At 40.2% G+C, this 16,377-nt stretch overlaps 1 protein-coding gene across 3 annotated transcripts; it reads left to right on the top strand.

Annotated features, from left to right (window-relative positions):
- Nucleotides 1–5,875: 5,875 nt before the first annotated feature.
- On the top strand, nucleotides 5,876–14,844 carry ARL14EP (ARF like GTPase 14 effector protein). 3 transcript variants are annotated; one of them, XM_090032810.1, is made up of 5 exons: nucleotides 5,896–6,031; nucleotides 6,541–6,806; nucleotides 9,471–9,979; nucleotides 10,718–10,848; nucleotides 11,688–14,844. In XM_090032810.1, the coding sequence occupies exons 3-5, from the start codon at nucleotides 9,557–9,559 to the stop codon at nucleotides 11,914–11,916; spliced, it is 783 nt and encodes a 260-aa protein (XP_089888936.1). In that variant the 5' UTR covers nucleotides 5,896–6,031; nucleotides 6,541–6,806; nucleotides 9,471–9,556; the 3' UTR covers nucleotides 11,917–14,844. The 3 variants fall into 3 exon arrangements, with proteins under 3 accessions (XP_089888934.1, XP_089888936.1, XP_089888937.1); XM_090032808.1 differs by lacking the exon at nucleotides 6,541–6,806 and having other exon boundaries at nucleotides 5,876–6,031; XM_090032811.1 differs by lacking the exons at nucleotides 5,896–6,031; nucleotides 6,541–6,806 and adding an exon at nucleotides 6,847–7,654.
- Nucleotides 14,845–16,377: the final 1,533 nt, after the last annotated feature.

The following is a 16,377-nucleotide window of genomic DNA, read 5'->3' as shown; positions in this document are numbered from 1 at the left end:
GCAGTCCTTGCCACAGCAGCAAAATTCACTACAACAGTCCTTACCCTCGACAGGGCAACCAGCCAATGTAGTCCTGGCCTCCAACAGGGTGAAATCAGCCTATGCCATTCTGAGCCTTCACCAGGCAAACGGCCTCATTGGTGTAGCAGGCAATAGGCACAAAGGATAAAGAAAAATTCAACAACAAAAGAAAAAAAAAGGAAAAAAAGAAAGTAAAACACAGTCCATCCAGGGCTACAAGCCCTCAGATCCTCAATATATACCCAGGCAGTCCCTCTAGGGAAAGAAAGATCTTTGCAGTACCTTCTCATTATTGCTTCTCCAGTAGCTTCTTCCAGCTTCCCAGACACAGCTCCACATTCCCATCAGCCAAACCTCCTTTCGTGGCAATTGCCCAACCATCCGCCTTTCTCCCAAGCACGTCTGCTCTGTCAATGTTGGCAGGAAGGCACTGGCTAGAGAGCTTCCCTGGCATCCTGATCACAGGGACACAGGAGGCTGTCCCCGGCCAGTGCCATAACAATGTGGGAGCGGGGGGCGGTGAGCAGGGCGACCACCCCAGGCATGCAGGGTGAGGGGGGGCTGCCATTGCAGGCTTTGGTCCAGGCACCAAACTTCATTGCTATGGCACTGTCCCTGGCTGCCTCTTTCCAGGGCTGGAACTACTTACCCAGTCTTACCGCTGGGCAATTATGGTGGAGCACTCACTTTGGAAACACCACTTACCACTCTGTGTGTTCCCAAGCATCTCCTGGGGTTTACTCTCTATTCTGGGACCCACCCTGGCCCCTAATCTTCCTCTACCACACTAATACTAGTGTGTTGGTTCATTAAAATGATTCTTAGATTCCCCCTATGACTTGCTGTATTTGGTCTGAGTACAGTTTACATTTTTATTATTATCCATTCAGAATGCTGCTGAAAAGATGAAATTGAATAGTAAACATTCAGTTACTAAAGTATGGAGAAATGGCACTTGGAGGTAGTACAGTCATAAAACAGATGCTCTTCTTGTGCTGATCATGTAGTTACTGCCATCTTTAGGTACTGAAAAAAATAGTAATTGAATGGTTCTTACGGGTCTTTTCCATTTTTTAAAGTTATTATTCTATAAAGTTCATAACACTGTGCAACATGAGAGCAAAGGTTAAGTAGGGACTAGCTCACTGTAGAACAAAGCCATATGTCACATATTGTTAGAGAGCTAAAACCGCAGTGCCTCTGACTGAATAGAAATATCACCTATGCAAAAATATTCATTTCTGCTTCAGCATACGGTACTAAGGCATGCCCTATTTGTTATAATTACCATTCATATAGCAACACTAATGTGCATGGTACTTTGTATATATAGAGCTATAATGTCTACAGATACAGACAATCCCTATGCCTGAAGAAAGGTGTTTTTGCCCAAAAGCTTGCAAAGAACAATTGTTCCAACTATTTAGCTGGTTTAATAAAAGATATCACATCTACCTACAGACCCTGGTCTGCCTACAGATAACTTAAGCACACTTAAAAAAACAAATAATAGCAGCCAGTAAGATTCACATATCCTTGGGTGATATATAGGGTATTTTATCCCAAAGAGTGATGAAGAAAGTTTTCAAGAATTTTTTAAAAAGAAATAATAAACTAATAACAGAAATGACTCCTGGCCTGATCTACTAGGGGTAGATTATGGCAACCCCTTTGCGGAAAAGCACTTTTTGAGGCAAAAATTAAAAAGAATATGGCAATTACTTCTCTAAAATCCATCTAAACGATGTTCATGAAAGTGCTTCTCACGCTAATTATTTTTAATCTAAAACTCCATTGTCAAGTTGTTTTTTAAAAACAGCAACCAGATTTTTTATAGAACCTACTAAACAGAGTTTGCTATGCCCTCTGCTGGCTCTGCAGCCTCATTGCATGAAGGACCACTGAAGAACTGAACAAACTGAAAAATAGATAGATAGCCTTTGCTAGACCTGCAAAGTGAAGTTCTGTGGTTTCAGCCCTCAAGAATGTTTTTCAGTTTGAGTTAACATGAGTTTGCACAAACTGAGCTTTGCTCTAAAATTTTGTCCAATTTTGGCTGGTAATGCGTAGAAATTGGCATTACCAGCCAAAATTCCGTCCTCAGATATGTAATAAGGTTGGAAGTTCAAAGCCAAAATGACCCAGGAAATGTATGAAAGGTGTTTTGATGTAGGATCCTTTATTAAATCAACTATATATTTAGAAGAGATGTGGGCAAGCTTGGCACATGGGTTTTCTGAGCATTCCTTGTGAGATTCTACACATGTAATTGAAAACAGAATTTATACCATGTTGAGTCTCTTACATTTCATAAATATGTATTTTTGAATTTGATTACAAAAAGTATTGAAAAGCCCAGTGTCTATCAAATATGTTCAGTCATTAATCCATATCAGTGTGTGTGATATTTCAAAATATCTATGTATTTTGAGGTCAGATACTGTAGGCCTCACTTAAGATTTACAGGGGCAAAACATTAATCAAACTCAGTACATCAAATCCTGAAGTCTCTTTACCATTTGTGTTTGGTAATTAGTTAGATAAACCAGTCCTGGAAATAATAAAATATTGCCTAAAAAGTAGAAGCTACATAAGGAAAGGACTGCCCATAATTAAATACATTTTTATTGCTGTTCTGTGTTAGCATCAATTTATTCATTTCTTTTCTTCATCTATGTGATTTATTCTTACTGATATTCTACTGCAGGATATATAGTCCTATTTTCTCCTGATATGACACAATTAAGCATGCAGTGGTAAACATTAAGAATAGAAACTTCAAATTAGCCTTATTTGTTGGTTCCAATTCTTGAAAGTTCAGTTTAGGACAGCGGGGGGCAAAATGCGGCCTATAGGACAGATGTGGCCCATCAGGCCATTCTATCTGGCCCGCGGGGCCCCTAAAAAATTTATAAAATTAATATTTATCTGCTCCTGGCTGCCTGTAATGTGGCCCTTGATGGCTTGCCAAAACTCAGTAAGTGGACCTCTGCCTGAAATAATTGCCTGCCCCTGGTTTAGGATGAAGAATAGTTACCATAAAATGCAGCTTTGAATTTTTTTCTTTGCTGAACTACATTCTTTTGGATAGAATCTGCCACCACCAGAGGTGGATCCCAGGTTTTGGTAAGGGGGTGCAGAAACAGCAACCAGTGTTGGAGGTGTGGCTTCAACCTCCAGCCAAGGAGGGCGGACTACCTCATGGGATTTAAGTCCCGCAATCTAGCAAGAATCTTGCCTCCCCTTTCTGTCCCCTCCCTTGCACTCCACGCTCAGCAGCACTTCCCCTCTCCACATTCCCTGACTAAACTGGGAGAGGTTCGAGACCGGCTCCTGTCTCAGTCCAATCAGGCTACATGGACAGCATGGCTCAGACAGGGACAACAGCAGTAATGGGCAGGTTCTCCTTCTCTGAGCCTACTCCCAGCCTGAAAAGGAGCACCCAGAGGACTGGGCAGGAAGGAGAAATCTGCCCATTGCTACCGTACCAAGCTGAGTCTGATTACCCACAGAGCTTGATGGGAGCAGGGCAGGAGTGATTCTGGAGCCACCTCAGCCCCAAAGCAGCCAGGGACAGCAGCAGCTGTGGACTGCGGGGCAGAGGGGGCCCTGAGCACAGAAGGGATAAGGAGAATTCTTACTTGCTTCGGAAATGTAAAAAAGTCCCAGACTGTTACTCCCACAATGTCAACTGAAAAAGGAGTGAATCTGTGCTACTGCATCCCCTCTGGATCTGCCACTGGCCAGCACAAACATGAAGGGGGTGTTTGACGTTTCACAATAAGATCCATACCTCAGGTAGCCATAGTGGGTATCATTGCATACTGTGACAGAGCCCTTATTTAGTATTTCCACCAACATATTTCTTTACTTACTTCTCATCTTGAATGTTGGATTTCATCAGTATAATAAGATCCTCCACCCATTTGTCCAGCAAATTAAAGAAAACAAATGTCTCCCCATCCACCAGGACCTCAACAACACACCTCACCATTGCCTAAAGTTGTGCAAGCTCTTCTGGATCTATGCGCCTAAACTTCAACAATAAGACTTCAATGCTGACGAAGCTTGGAAAACCAAATGGAGCTCACAGGAAGATCCAAATAAACATCTTGTGATAGATTCAACGCAGAATGTTTCCAGTTTTGATCTCCCATGCCGCTTATGGGCAACTCTAAACCATATCTGTACAAAACACAGGAGATGTGGATACTCGATGCACAAATGAAAAATTAGAAACTCAATGTCTGATCCACAGATATGAAGGAGGCATCACAGCAATACACTCTGCTGCTCCTGATGCAACTTTCTGCCTCAGCCACTTAAATGTAAAATGATAGTAGCTGTTTTATATCTACATCAGCCATACAAAAGAAGATGAAGACAATGTATAATCAATATTATGAGTGAAATCTTCAGCCTCACTCCAGCCCTTCACAGTATAAAAATTTTGGTGTAGCAAGACATGGATTCCCCCAGCGCAGGCACAGCAGAAGGCTGCCTCTGAAGGACCTCTTCACAAGCCTGGGTGTTAAAAGTGCACTGGTCACGCAGCACTAGTCATAACTAGCAGCTCTGTGTACAGCTCTAATTTGGGATACTGTAATTTGGGCAGACCTTCAGAGCCTACATTACAGCAACAGCCTCTTTAACCCTGCAACTATCTATGACTACTGGGCACAATGGTGGTTTAATGCAGTGTTTCCCAACCAGTGTGGTGCAGCACAAAAGTGTGCCATTGAAAATGAACAGATGTGCCATGAAATGTTGCCATGGCAATGAACTACAATAGGTATGAGGATGGGGAATGCCTTAATGGGTGTGCCATGGAAAATGTTAATTAACTTAAGTGTGCCTTGGGCTGGAAAAGGTTAGGAAACACTGGCTTAAGGCACAACAGCACACTGCAGCCCTCCACAGCATGTCCCCCTGCAGTTTTTCCATCCTAATCATTGCTGATCTGAGGCACAGGGTGGTTTTCTACATGACAGGGCCGCATTGCATGGAGTAAACCTGAAAGCTTCCATCAACAATTAGGACTGCTGCTCAAACACCTCCCAATCAGGAATAACAGGGCAAACAAAGAGTCATAAATGGTTGTAGCTGTGCCTATAGTTGATGATTTTAGAAAACGGGGAGAGGTAGTTAGCCTTGCTAGTCTGCAGTCCAGCAGGATACACAGGCACCTTTAAAGACTAGCTATATAAGATATAGAGACAGCACATGCTTTCCTGAACCCACGTTCCCTTCTCATAAAAGTGCTTGAAACCAGGCTCATCTACATGGTCATTTAGATACTGCACATTTAGGTTAGCACCTGCTTAATAAAGTACTAGTAGCCTATGGTTATTTTGTGATGTTTCCTGCATGTGAGCCTAATAACTCTGCGCAGTAGGCTATTAGTGTGTTTTAACCACCACACTACTGCACAGCCTTATTAGGCTGAGGTGTGGTAAGCACCTCCTATAGACACACACACACTAAAGACGCCCCTTTAGAGACTAACTAGGTACGGTGTTACTCAAATCTAAGACAACCCTCCATTTAAGACGACTTCCCCCAATTCTACTGTTTTACATATGGAAAAATACATAAACTTGTTATGTTTTTCCATTCATCGCACGTAGCTGTGGGAGGGTCTCTATCCTTCACCCCTCCCACCGCTGCCCAGGTAATCACGCTGAGGAGGTGCAGCAGACTTGCCCTCCGACCCGGCAAGCTCCACCCCCATTCCAGCTGGGGCTGCGCGCGCACCCCGCCCCCCCACCCTCCGGAGGGAGCCCCACACGCAACTGGTGACGTCAGCGCGGCTCTGGCTTCACCGCCTGGAACGGAAACGGCGCTCTAGCCCTGCTGGCGGTTCCGCTCTCTCTATGCTCTGTCAGCGGGCCGCGGCCGGGAGGGGGACCAAGTTTTAATGGCGGCTTCAAGCACCGCGGCTGTCGTTGGGGGGACGCGCGAGTCCGGTTCAGGGGCCGCGGGGCAGGGGCGGAAGAAGGCCTACGGCAAGGTACGGCGTGGGGTGGGAGTGGGGGTGGGGCGACGGTTGGGAGCCCTCTCCCCCCTCAGGGGCTTGCCGCGTCCTCTGCAACGTCAAGGCGCAGGCGGGGGGAGGAGGGGGAGCGAGCGGGGTCACGTGTCGCCTGCTCGCCCGCTGTCGCTTGTGCCTGTCCCGCTGAGCTGCTGCTGCGTCCCCTGTCGCCGCCTCTCCCTCTTCAGCAGCTGCGTGCTCGCCCCCACCCCCGTAACGCTCCCTCAAGCCTCCAGGTTGCTTCCCACCACAGCTTCACCGAGCACCCGCGTGGGCCCGCGCCTCGCTCTGTCTGTTCATGCTTCTCAGGGCCGACTAGGAGCTGCTGCACCTGCGACTGCAAATCTTACAAAGAAAAAAAGTAATAATAAAAAAGAGGACCCCACATCTACTCCAGTCTGGGAAATCCTGCAGTCCACTCCGTTTGAGCTGAAAGCTGCTCTAAGAGGAAAAAAAAAAAGAACCGTGTCTATTTCTTCCCTCTCCAGCTTGAAAAGCCGTCTGCTTCTGCGTTTGTGCCAAGGATGTGCCTATAAATCAGTCGAGCGAGGACTGTAACATGCCTCCTGTAAACATGCGTGATTGTGGAAGGGTGCAGCGAAGGTGCTTTCTCAAAGCATGAGCGCAGCTGGTGCTGCAGGTGTTGCCCTTGTCTGCCAGTACAGATGCCCGCCAAGGACAGCAGTTGACAAGCTGACAGTTTCTCAAAGTAAACTTGGCTTAGGGGACTAGCAAGTGCTTTTAATCATTTATTGTGAGTGCACCTTCCCAGCATACAAACCTGCAAACTTGAAAAGTTGTTTAAATTATTGCAGTTCTATGTTTTGCCCAGCTCACACGTGCTATATGGGGAGTAAGAGTTATTCAGAAATATTTCACTTATTTGGAAAGGATAGAAACAAAAGCACCCCTGGTATGAAGCCTGCACTGTTATCTTAGCCACATACTGCTTGTTATATCAAGCCCCAAGTCATTTTTGTGAATGTCAAAGATGCTGCATAAGTATTGGACGTTTGCATAAGGATTTGATTAAGTGTGTGGTATTTATCCATCTCTTCTTTAAATGTAATTTGTAATATAAAATCTCCAAAGGAATTTGGAAAAGAAGTTTCCCTAGGGGTAAAAAAAAAAAAATAGTAATAAAGCAGCTCAAACAGTTATTAGAAAGTTTAAAATACTCAAGGAAATAATTAGTATAGCATACACTATCAAGGAATGAAGACCAAAAGGGTGGACACGGTTTCCTAGGAACGAAGTCTACTATAGCTCTGTAACAGTAAAAATATTAGACAAAAAAGTACAGTTTTTGGATCCTTTGTAAATCCATTTTAGAAACAACGGAGAGTTTGTGGTCACTTCAAAGCAGTGCCACCATCAGCATGCATGTCATTTGTTTTCACACAAAATAAAATCTAAAATTCTTATTGTTAACATATCAGGGAGGCAACGTTATCTAGTTTACTTCAGACATTTAACATTTAACAGTTATTTCTCTGCATGTAGACTGTTTCTTCCAGTGTAGTCAATAAATCCTGCCTGGGAGCCAGATGGGAAGGAGGCTAGGGAAGGAGCAGGCTGTCCTGCTTGCCGTGTGTTTATCAGGTAACCCTAATTCAAAATTCTTTAATGATGAGAATTTAAAACTTAATGCAGGTGGGAACATCCATTTCTGCTGCTTCCCTTTCTAGTCTGTATGAGGCAGTTGTACCTGGTGACAGCAACTTGGAGCAAAACGCAGAAAACACATGGATAAATCTCCAGGCTGCCAGACCAATGCCAGCTGGGGCTTACCCATGTGCTTCAGTTTCTGGGCAGAGCATGGGTGGTCGTGTCAGGAAGGACTGCAGCAGAAGTGGGCATTCCTGCCTGTATTAAGTCCATCAGATAACCCTAACACAGGCAGGAGCTCATGCACCTATCACAACCACTATATGATCTGGGCAGTTCCACCTGGCCATGGCTGCAGCTGCTGTTGCAGAACCCCTGGTTGAGAACCGCTGAAGTAAACTTAGGTTGTGCAACAGTGGTTCTCAACCGGAGTGGTACCATATTCAGAAAAGTAATAGAGGGGGTGTCCTGAATGCAGAAGGGCTGAGAACCACTACTGTATGATATAGTATTCTTCACTGTTTCCACGCTATCCAAAACTATTCGTGGGGATCCTGCACATCTCATGGAATTTAAATAAATAAGGAGTTAGGAATAATAGAATAGAGTAATAAACAATAATAAAAGTTGTTGATATGTAGGATAAATCTGTCTTGAAACTAGTAGGGAATTTTGCACAGAACTGGCTAGAAGCTTTGCACTGGAAACAGCTTTCAAGTTCGCTAAAAATGGTGGCCCCGCAAATAATTTGATTTTGGAAACATCTGTCACGCAAGAGACCACTAAGCTATTGTGTATATAGAAAGACATAATTATGACAGCCATGCGTATTCATAATTACATTCTGATTATGAAACTAAATTTCAAATACACTTATATTTTTGGGAAAACTCTAAAGCATTACAATCAAGGGGATTTCTGCTGCAAAAGCTCCAAACAACGGCTTTTCACAGCCTTTTGTTAAAAAAAAAAAAAACCTATTAACTTATCTGTTTCATATCAGCAAATCACTGAGTCTCAGACAGTTGGTGTCATTTTCCTCTATATTGGTCTAGAAGTTTCATGAAATATTCAGTTTTCCTGTTCCTGAAGGATTACAATATTGGGGTGGTTATCTTTTTGTCTGATGTGACAGCCCCAATAGTTCTAGAGTTCCTTTTTCTAGGGTACAAGTGGCCAATACTTCAATAAGTATTAAATTAATAGTACTGTCTATGGTGTTTTAGCACAAATATGTACAATTATTAATTTTTCTGATCCTTTTATATAAGCAAAATTGTATGTAGTTGAATTTTATAACTAAGTTGGGTTTATAGTCATCTTAGTTTAAAGTTGCTCATGAGTGTTTGTTTAAAAAGCAAATTAACGCTTATATGAAAGCTTCTTAACCCTTTGGCTTCAAGCAAATGCAATTGTGTTGTGCTAGAAGTACCCCAAGTCTTGTAGCAGATGTTTGGTGCTTTCACGCTCGTGTTGGGTTTGCAGCTAGTTTCAAGTGGATATTGTGTCAGACAACCATGTATATAAGTATACTTTTTGAGATCTGTACTCTTGTGAAGGTCTTACATACTTAAGAATCAGTCTTTAACTTGGCTTGAATATAAAACTGCCTCTGAAGAAAGTATAAAATAGTTAATTCTTGAATAAAATAAAATGTCATTTCAGCCTTATAACGCTGAATAAGAGGAAGTAGTACACTAGGGCTCCTTATGAAATTAATTTTAGGGTTTTTAATATTTGAGCCTAGTCTGTAAAGCTTGCAGATAAAGGTTTGCAGCATAAATCTGATTGACTTTAATGCTTTCTCCAGGGTGATCCTCATAGAAACTACTAAAGACTACAAAGAATTGATTCTAGGCAAAATAACAGTGAAATAGATTGTACTGATCAAGTAAGATGGATCCATGTTCAGTTGGAATTCAACTTCAAGTTGCCAATGAGTGTCATAAGACCTACTATACCCGTTACATTGGCTTCAAGACTAAACAAGAAATATCATCATCAGATCTGATGTTACTTCAGCTTAGGACTGGAATGGCTCTTTCTGAGAACAATACAATCTGCTTCCATCATGCCACAATTTACATTGACAGATTTGAAGACATGCAAAGATCATGTTGTGACCCATTTAACGAGCACAGAAAATTATCAAAGAAAAATTTACGTGCAATTGATTTACATGATGCAACTTTTCTAAGTGCCAAGTTTGGAAGACAGTTTGTGCCTGGCTGGAAACTTTGTCCAAAATGTATGCAGATAATCTATGGACGTGTGGAAGTTGATTCTGAAGATCGCCAAAGAAGGAAACTTGATTCAGACGTATGTATATGGATCATTTTTCACCCCTCTAATTCCCCACATTAATGGGGTGGGGCTGGCTTCATTTGAGTCCTACGTAAAGAACATTCTTAAGTCTTTTCCTGAAAATGTGAAAGCATTTAGTCCTTTAAGTCTCTAGTAACTCATATTGTTTGTATGCCTTTTGTTGGAAGCTCTGTGTCCTTTTAAAAGAGAGTGACAAATTTTTTAACTCACTTATCTTTAAAATTCTACAAGAGCCCTTGTGAAAGAAGATGTCATGAATTTTTTTGCTTTTATGGACGTGTGTAGGATTTTTCTCGGGTTGCTAATTAGCATTATGTAGTCTATGAAAAAGGTTGTGTATACATTAATGTGTATGAAACTAATAAAAGCCATAGACTCTTTCTCAGAAAAAAATAGCTTTGTAATTTAGAAACACTTGCCCATCCAGCCCAGGAAACTAAAACTGTATTTTTGCTAACACATTAAAGCCTGATGAGGAGAGTACAGGAGTTTAGAATCCATTCCAGTTATTCAAGTAAGATTTGTATTTTTGTTTATTCATTTAACTTGCACCATTAAGTGGCACAATTACTTGTAACACTCTTCTTTTAAGATTCATCTTGTTCCCCGCTGGGAAATGCAGTGCTCATGCACAAATTGACTTCAGCAATTTACCTAAGGCTTGACGGTTAATTTTCCTATGGAATTGGTTTAGTATTAATATTTAAAATGAGAATTTCTATCTTTGTTCAGGGACGAACAGCTAAAGCTTTGAAGTCCTTGCAGTTTGCTAATCCAGGACGACAGACTGAGTTTACTCCAGAAACCAGTAAAAGAGAGAAGAGAAGGCTACAAACAAAAAGTGTATCAACTACTTCTGACAGGTGAGCTGTTTCCTATATTAACTCAAGTATAATTTTCTTTCATGCGTCTCACAAGGAGGGGGAAACGTCTCTGTTTTATGAACTCCATTTCAGATTTCCCCATAATTTGGGATGCTTGTTTCCATCTTTTTAAAGGTTGGAGTTAGGACTAGGATAGATTGTCCTTATATAGCCAAGCCTCGTAATAATATGTTAATGCAATATTTTGTTTCATCAGTTGCCTTTGTGTTAGAATAACCAAAGGTAATGTAAGCTTTAGGAGAGAGAGATGTTCAGGGACACTAGTCACCGTGCTAAATATAATAGTTCTTGTTGCACTTTTGAAGTGCAAAAGCCCCCTAAATCAGGGTATTTTTGTTTTAAAGGCAAGCTAAACAAATTTAGGAGTGTATGTAAATAAACTTTGTTAGGAAAGAATAATGCCACATCAAATTTGGCAGGACTCTAGAATTGAACTACAGCTTCTGTATCTGATATGATTCCCCCCCCCTGTTTTTTAGTAATCCATTCCTTGGATTTAATAGAATTAGGAGGTGGGGGGTAAGTAATGAGTAAAATGTAAACTGAGTTACAGTTAACTGAATATGTGATTGCGGTAAGGATATGACAAGTGAGAACATTCCTGTGAACTTTCTGTGTTAAAGGGCTAAAAAAAAAAGTAAGGCACTAGTTTTTATGAAGGTAGAAAACAAGCAGTGTAATAGGTACAGATTTTTAAAATGGCTTGGTGCTAAACAAGAAAACTGATGAACTGCTTGAAACCAGAATTCACAAAAGAAATTAGTTTGATCTCTTCTCTAATTTCCAGCAATTCATAATAACTGTTTTTTATTATACAGGCAAATTATACCAGCAAAGAGTAAAGTCTATGATAGCCAGGGACTTCTGATTGTCAGTGGGATGGACCTCTGTGACTGTCTTGATGAAGATTGCCTGGGATGTTTCTATGCTTGTCCCAAGTGTAGTTCCAATAAATGTGGAGCTGAATGCCGCTGTGACCGCAAGTGGTTATATGAACAAATTGAAATAGAAGGAGGAGAAATTATTCGCAATAAACACGCTGGTTAATGTACAAATATATATATAGATTGGTGTATTGCATGTACATACAGAACTTAGCCTGATGAAAATGAGTGGAAACCATCATTACACACATACATTGAGCATTTACAGTTCCATATCCATGTTGATCTGATTTTTAGAAAGGCTCTTTATTATGTTGGTGTATTGTCACACTTCATACCACCTTATAGTCAACTTATACAAATCAGCAACATGACTGAAATGTTGCAGTGCATTACTAGTTAATGAGATATTGTATCAAAGTGCAAGGGGAAAATGCTAAAAGAAATCTGGAATTAGCTACTTCATATATTCTCTCTGTAGAGAATACGATTTTCATGCATCTCTTGATCATTCTCTACCTTTAAAAACTCAGTATTTCTGCTTATATTTATTGTGTGTAAACTACTACACATTTTAAATTTAATTCATTGGCAGTCATGTCCAGTATTATGTGTTGCATAATCATAAATACTCTGTCTTCTAAAGTGAGATGTGGAACTGCCTTCCATCAAACTTAAAAAAGATCAACAGCATGTCCAATGCACTGGAAATATTGAGCCGTGTATTTTGGGGGGATATCAGTCCAGTAAAAGAATGTGGCATCCTGTTTTATTATTCAGGCAACTGCTTTTAGCTGAATTTTGTATAGCCTTATTGAAATTAATTGGGATTAAAGATAGTGTTTTGTATGCAAAAGTTGTATTTAGTTCATGTTAGACTGATGACTATTTCAATTTGTTTACTTAGCAGCTGAAAATCATCCAAATGTCTTCCTTCCATTAATATCCAGACTAAATATAGACAAATCAGTCAGATTTGAATGTTATTCCTTTGATTGAAATTGTATCCCTGACTTCACACCAAATTAATATTTTACACCCATGTCATAGAAAAAATCATGGAAAGTAGATTTTTTATGGCAGAAGTTCTAACAAATTTTTAAAGAGTAGCATTTGTACTGTTAAGCAATCTCAACCTTTTGGATGATATAAACAAATCTTACTGAGAGTTTTGGCATGTGAAATTTATATTTATGGAATTATTCACATCAGTGGTGCTCAAGGGGAGATAGTTGCCATATTGATAAAATTTACTAATAGCAGATTTCATCATTCTGCTATTTTATTATTTAGTACATCATTTTCATTTCAGTAGATTTGCAGCTATAGAACTAATTCTTAAATTGTGCGTAGCTGGATATGAAATTATTTTTACTAACCTTATCTCTAACTTACACTGACATCTGCTGGTAAATACTGAGGAAATACTAAGCAGCAATTCAAATTCAGTGCATTTTTTTAATCTGTTCACTTACTGGGATAGTCTTTTTATTAGATTTTGCATTCACTGACTAGTAACTATAATTTTCTTATGTAGTATGTAAAATATATATGTTAGTAGTTTAAGTTTTTGTAACTTCTGTGTAGCATCACAACATTAAAGCACAGTCTCATCAACTTGGTGAAATACACTTATCTTTGAATTTTTTACTTCAGTAGGAAAGTTGTCAAGTTACTAAGTAAATTGAGGGTAAAACTGTCTTAAGCCCTGTCCAATCAAAATAGAACTGTTTTTAGATTAACAGTTTTCCAAAAACACTGGATATTTTAGTGGTTTTTGCCAAGTTGCTTTAGCTAGAAGTGTTTTTTTAAAGCTTGATTTTATTGTATAATATAATATTCCTCAGAACTCTGTTCAAATATCCAATTCACTCTTCCTTCTGCCAGATAGTCCCAAAGGATTTTATTTCTCTGTTCAGTTTCATCCCTCTCCTAATTAAAGTGTAAAGGTTATAATATCTGCTCTTTAAAGGGGCTCTGCTGCTGTAGCTTTCTCCTGCTTCATAAATCAAAAAACGTCTAGCTGTGGCTTATGGCATAGTTTTCAGAACAAAGATGATATTAAGTGCTTAAAATATAATCATGACTTAAAATATAAGCTTTAGTTACTGATTTGGTTGTTTTCAGAAGATTTGCTATGGCTAGTGAGTTTTAACTTCTCAGAGCCTGACTGTTCACCCCAACATGAGCATGTAAAGATTGATTTGCAGAGATTAAGGGCCTTTTGATACATAGGTTTGGTGCACAGTGGCAAGGAAGTGAAGGTTTTTCATTATTGCTCAAGTGAATTTGAGCCTAGCTGCCTGTTACTGGCTGGCTTTAAATATGAATCTGCTTATTTGCCTGGAGAGTTAACAGCTGGACACAATGTTAGCAACATGACTTCCTCATGTTATCTTAGTTCTAAAAATTGGTATTCACATCCCATTTGAACTTGCATACCTTGTAAAATGCAGTTGCATTATCCTGAATACATCACCTCCAGGGGAGAGAGGAGTGCAGTGGCAGAGTAGTTAATACCTTAAGTTCAAGCTCTGTTTTGGACTTCCACCAAAGGCTGCCTCCAGTTGACTCTACCGTAAGTGAGTACCTTGTTGTTCAACTTGAGGAGTCAAGGCAGCCAGATGTAATGCTAGCTACATCTTTCTTCTGTGTTGTAGGCTGTAGAAAGTGTTATGCGTTAGGCATACTAATCCAATAGGTTCTTAGGCTCAGAAGGATCTTTGACTTGACTTAGGCCTTGGCATCATTGCTGCTTCCCCGTCATCTTTTATAAAACTAGTGGTTAGGATATTTGCAAAGTGGTAGAGCTGGATATCCTCTTTCACAACTGGATGAAACAACCCCACCTCCCAGAAGAACATATATGCTAAACTCTAGGATTTGGATTCCACTGATACAAGGCCCCTAAAATGTAGGTATTGAAGTGATCAAGATCCTGCCTCAAGTTGCTCTGGTGCCTAAAGGACACTGAAAATCTTTCAGCAAGAGTGGCACAATTATTGTATGTGCTATCTGTATTTTTAATGCTTTTTGTAGCACCAGTTCATATAGACTGGAAAGAGTATTAAATACTTCTAAGTAAATTTAATATGTTGTTTTGTCTCATCAGATCTATTGTGAAGACAGAAATACTGTTAAATATCTAAATATCATGTCAAACAATCACTGGACATGAAACAAAACTAAAGGTATATGCAATAGAAACGGATCTCCTCCCTGCTTCCCTTCATTCTTTATGAGTGTACCCATGTTCCTTCCCTTTCCACTGAGCATTCAGATAATATTATAGTAAAGAACTGACAGGTGAACTTGTTACCTGTCATATGTTCCCTTTTCATGCCCAAGGTTCCCTAACTTCTATGCTTTATTGTTGAAAAATACATCAGAAATTAATGAAAGCAAGATTTGTAGAAATAGTCCTTTTTATTAAAAAATGCTCATTATATGTTTCTTAAATCCATAATGGTTTTGCATTCCTCATTGCAATCTTGGTCAAACAATGCACCCCACTTTGGGCCCTGAGCAGGTTGAAAGCTTTGTCTTCTTAAAAGATATATATATAATGTTTTTTTCCCCAACAGCAGAAATGGTAATTGAAAGATTATTTCTTCCCATTCTCAGTTGAAACTAACTACATGTTGTTAAGTAGTAGTCCATAAGGGAACTTTGCACTGCTTGAAAAGGGGTGAGGGAGTTCCAGTTTAGGAGATTGCAGCAGTTTTTATGAAGTATCTGTTATGTTTGCATGCTTCTGTAGCAAACCAAGTGTAGCAAAACTGCTGAAACTTAAATCTTGAATGGAAACAGGGTTAAAGTTACAGTAATTTAGCTCACTTACTCCGCTGCAAGTTCCCCTAATAACTCAAGCATGTTATAAGCGAGCTAAGTCACTGTAAATCTAACCCAAATGAAACAAGATTAAAGATTTTTTTTGCTACATCATACCCTAAATTAAGGCTGTTCAACTTCTAAGTGGCCACAGCCTGCATTTCCTGTGGGGTGTACTAGTAGGGCTCACTGGCCCCTAGACTACATGCTGCATGGACCCCCACCATCCCTTTGCAGGATGTGCCTGCATGGATGCTATCATCCTCTCCTTCCCAATGCAACAACCCCATATGGGCACTGTGTGGCTCTAGTGTCACCTGAAACTTGCTACACTGTGCCATGCTGCACCACACTACTCCCCGAGGCAGGCACAGAACAGAATCCAGAGGAAGAAGTGGGGTCTGGAGCAATAGGGGAAATGGTAGCCAGGCAGAAGCCTGGCATCACAACATAACCCCTTGTGGCTCCCGTGGCTGCCAGTTGAAGAGACCTGCCCTAAATCCTCAAAATTAGGTTCTTGCAGCATGTTATGATATGGCCAAATATCTACCAACTCCTTTTATAAGCAATTCAATTAAAGGTTTCTAAATCAAGTAACAACCTTAAATTCCGTATGCATTAAAAAATAAAATGGTATATACACAAATCCTTGTTTTAAAGCTTGGGGCATAAAAATGTCCACAAAATCAAATTCAGCATAAAATAAACAATTGACACACAAACAAGTTTTAAGTATTTGAGAGATCAGCACTCACAATGAAAGAGCAAATTTTCATTTCTGAATAAAACGCCA

The sequence above is a fragment of the Crocodylus siamensis genome, chromosome 2, assembly GCF_052110815.1.
Source record: "Crocodylus siamensis isolate JL-2025a chromosome 2, ASM5211081v1, whole genome shotgun sequence".
NCBI lineage: Eukaryota > Metazoa > Chordata > Crocodylia > Crocodylidae > Crocodylus > Crocodylus siamensis.
This window is presented reverse-complemented; position numbering and strand designations above follow the sequence as displayed.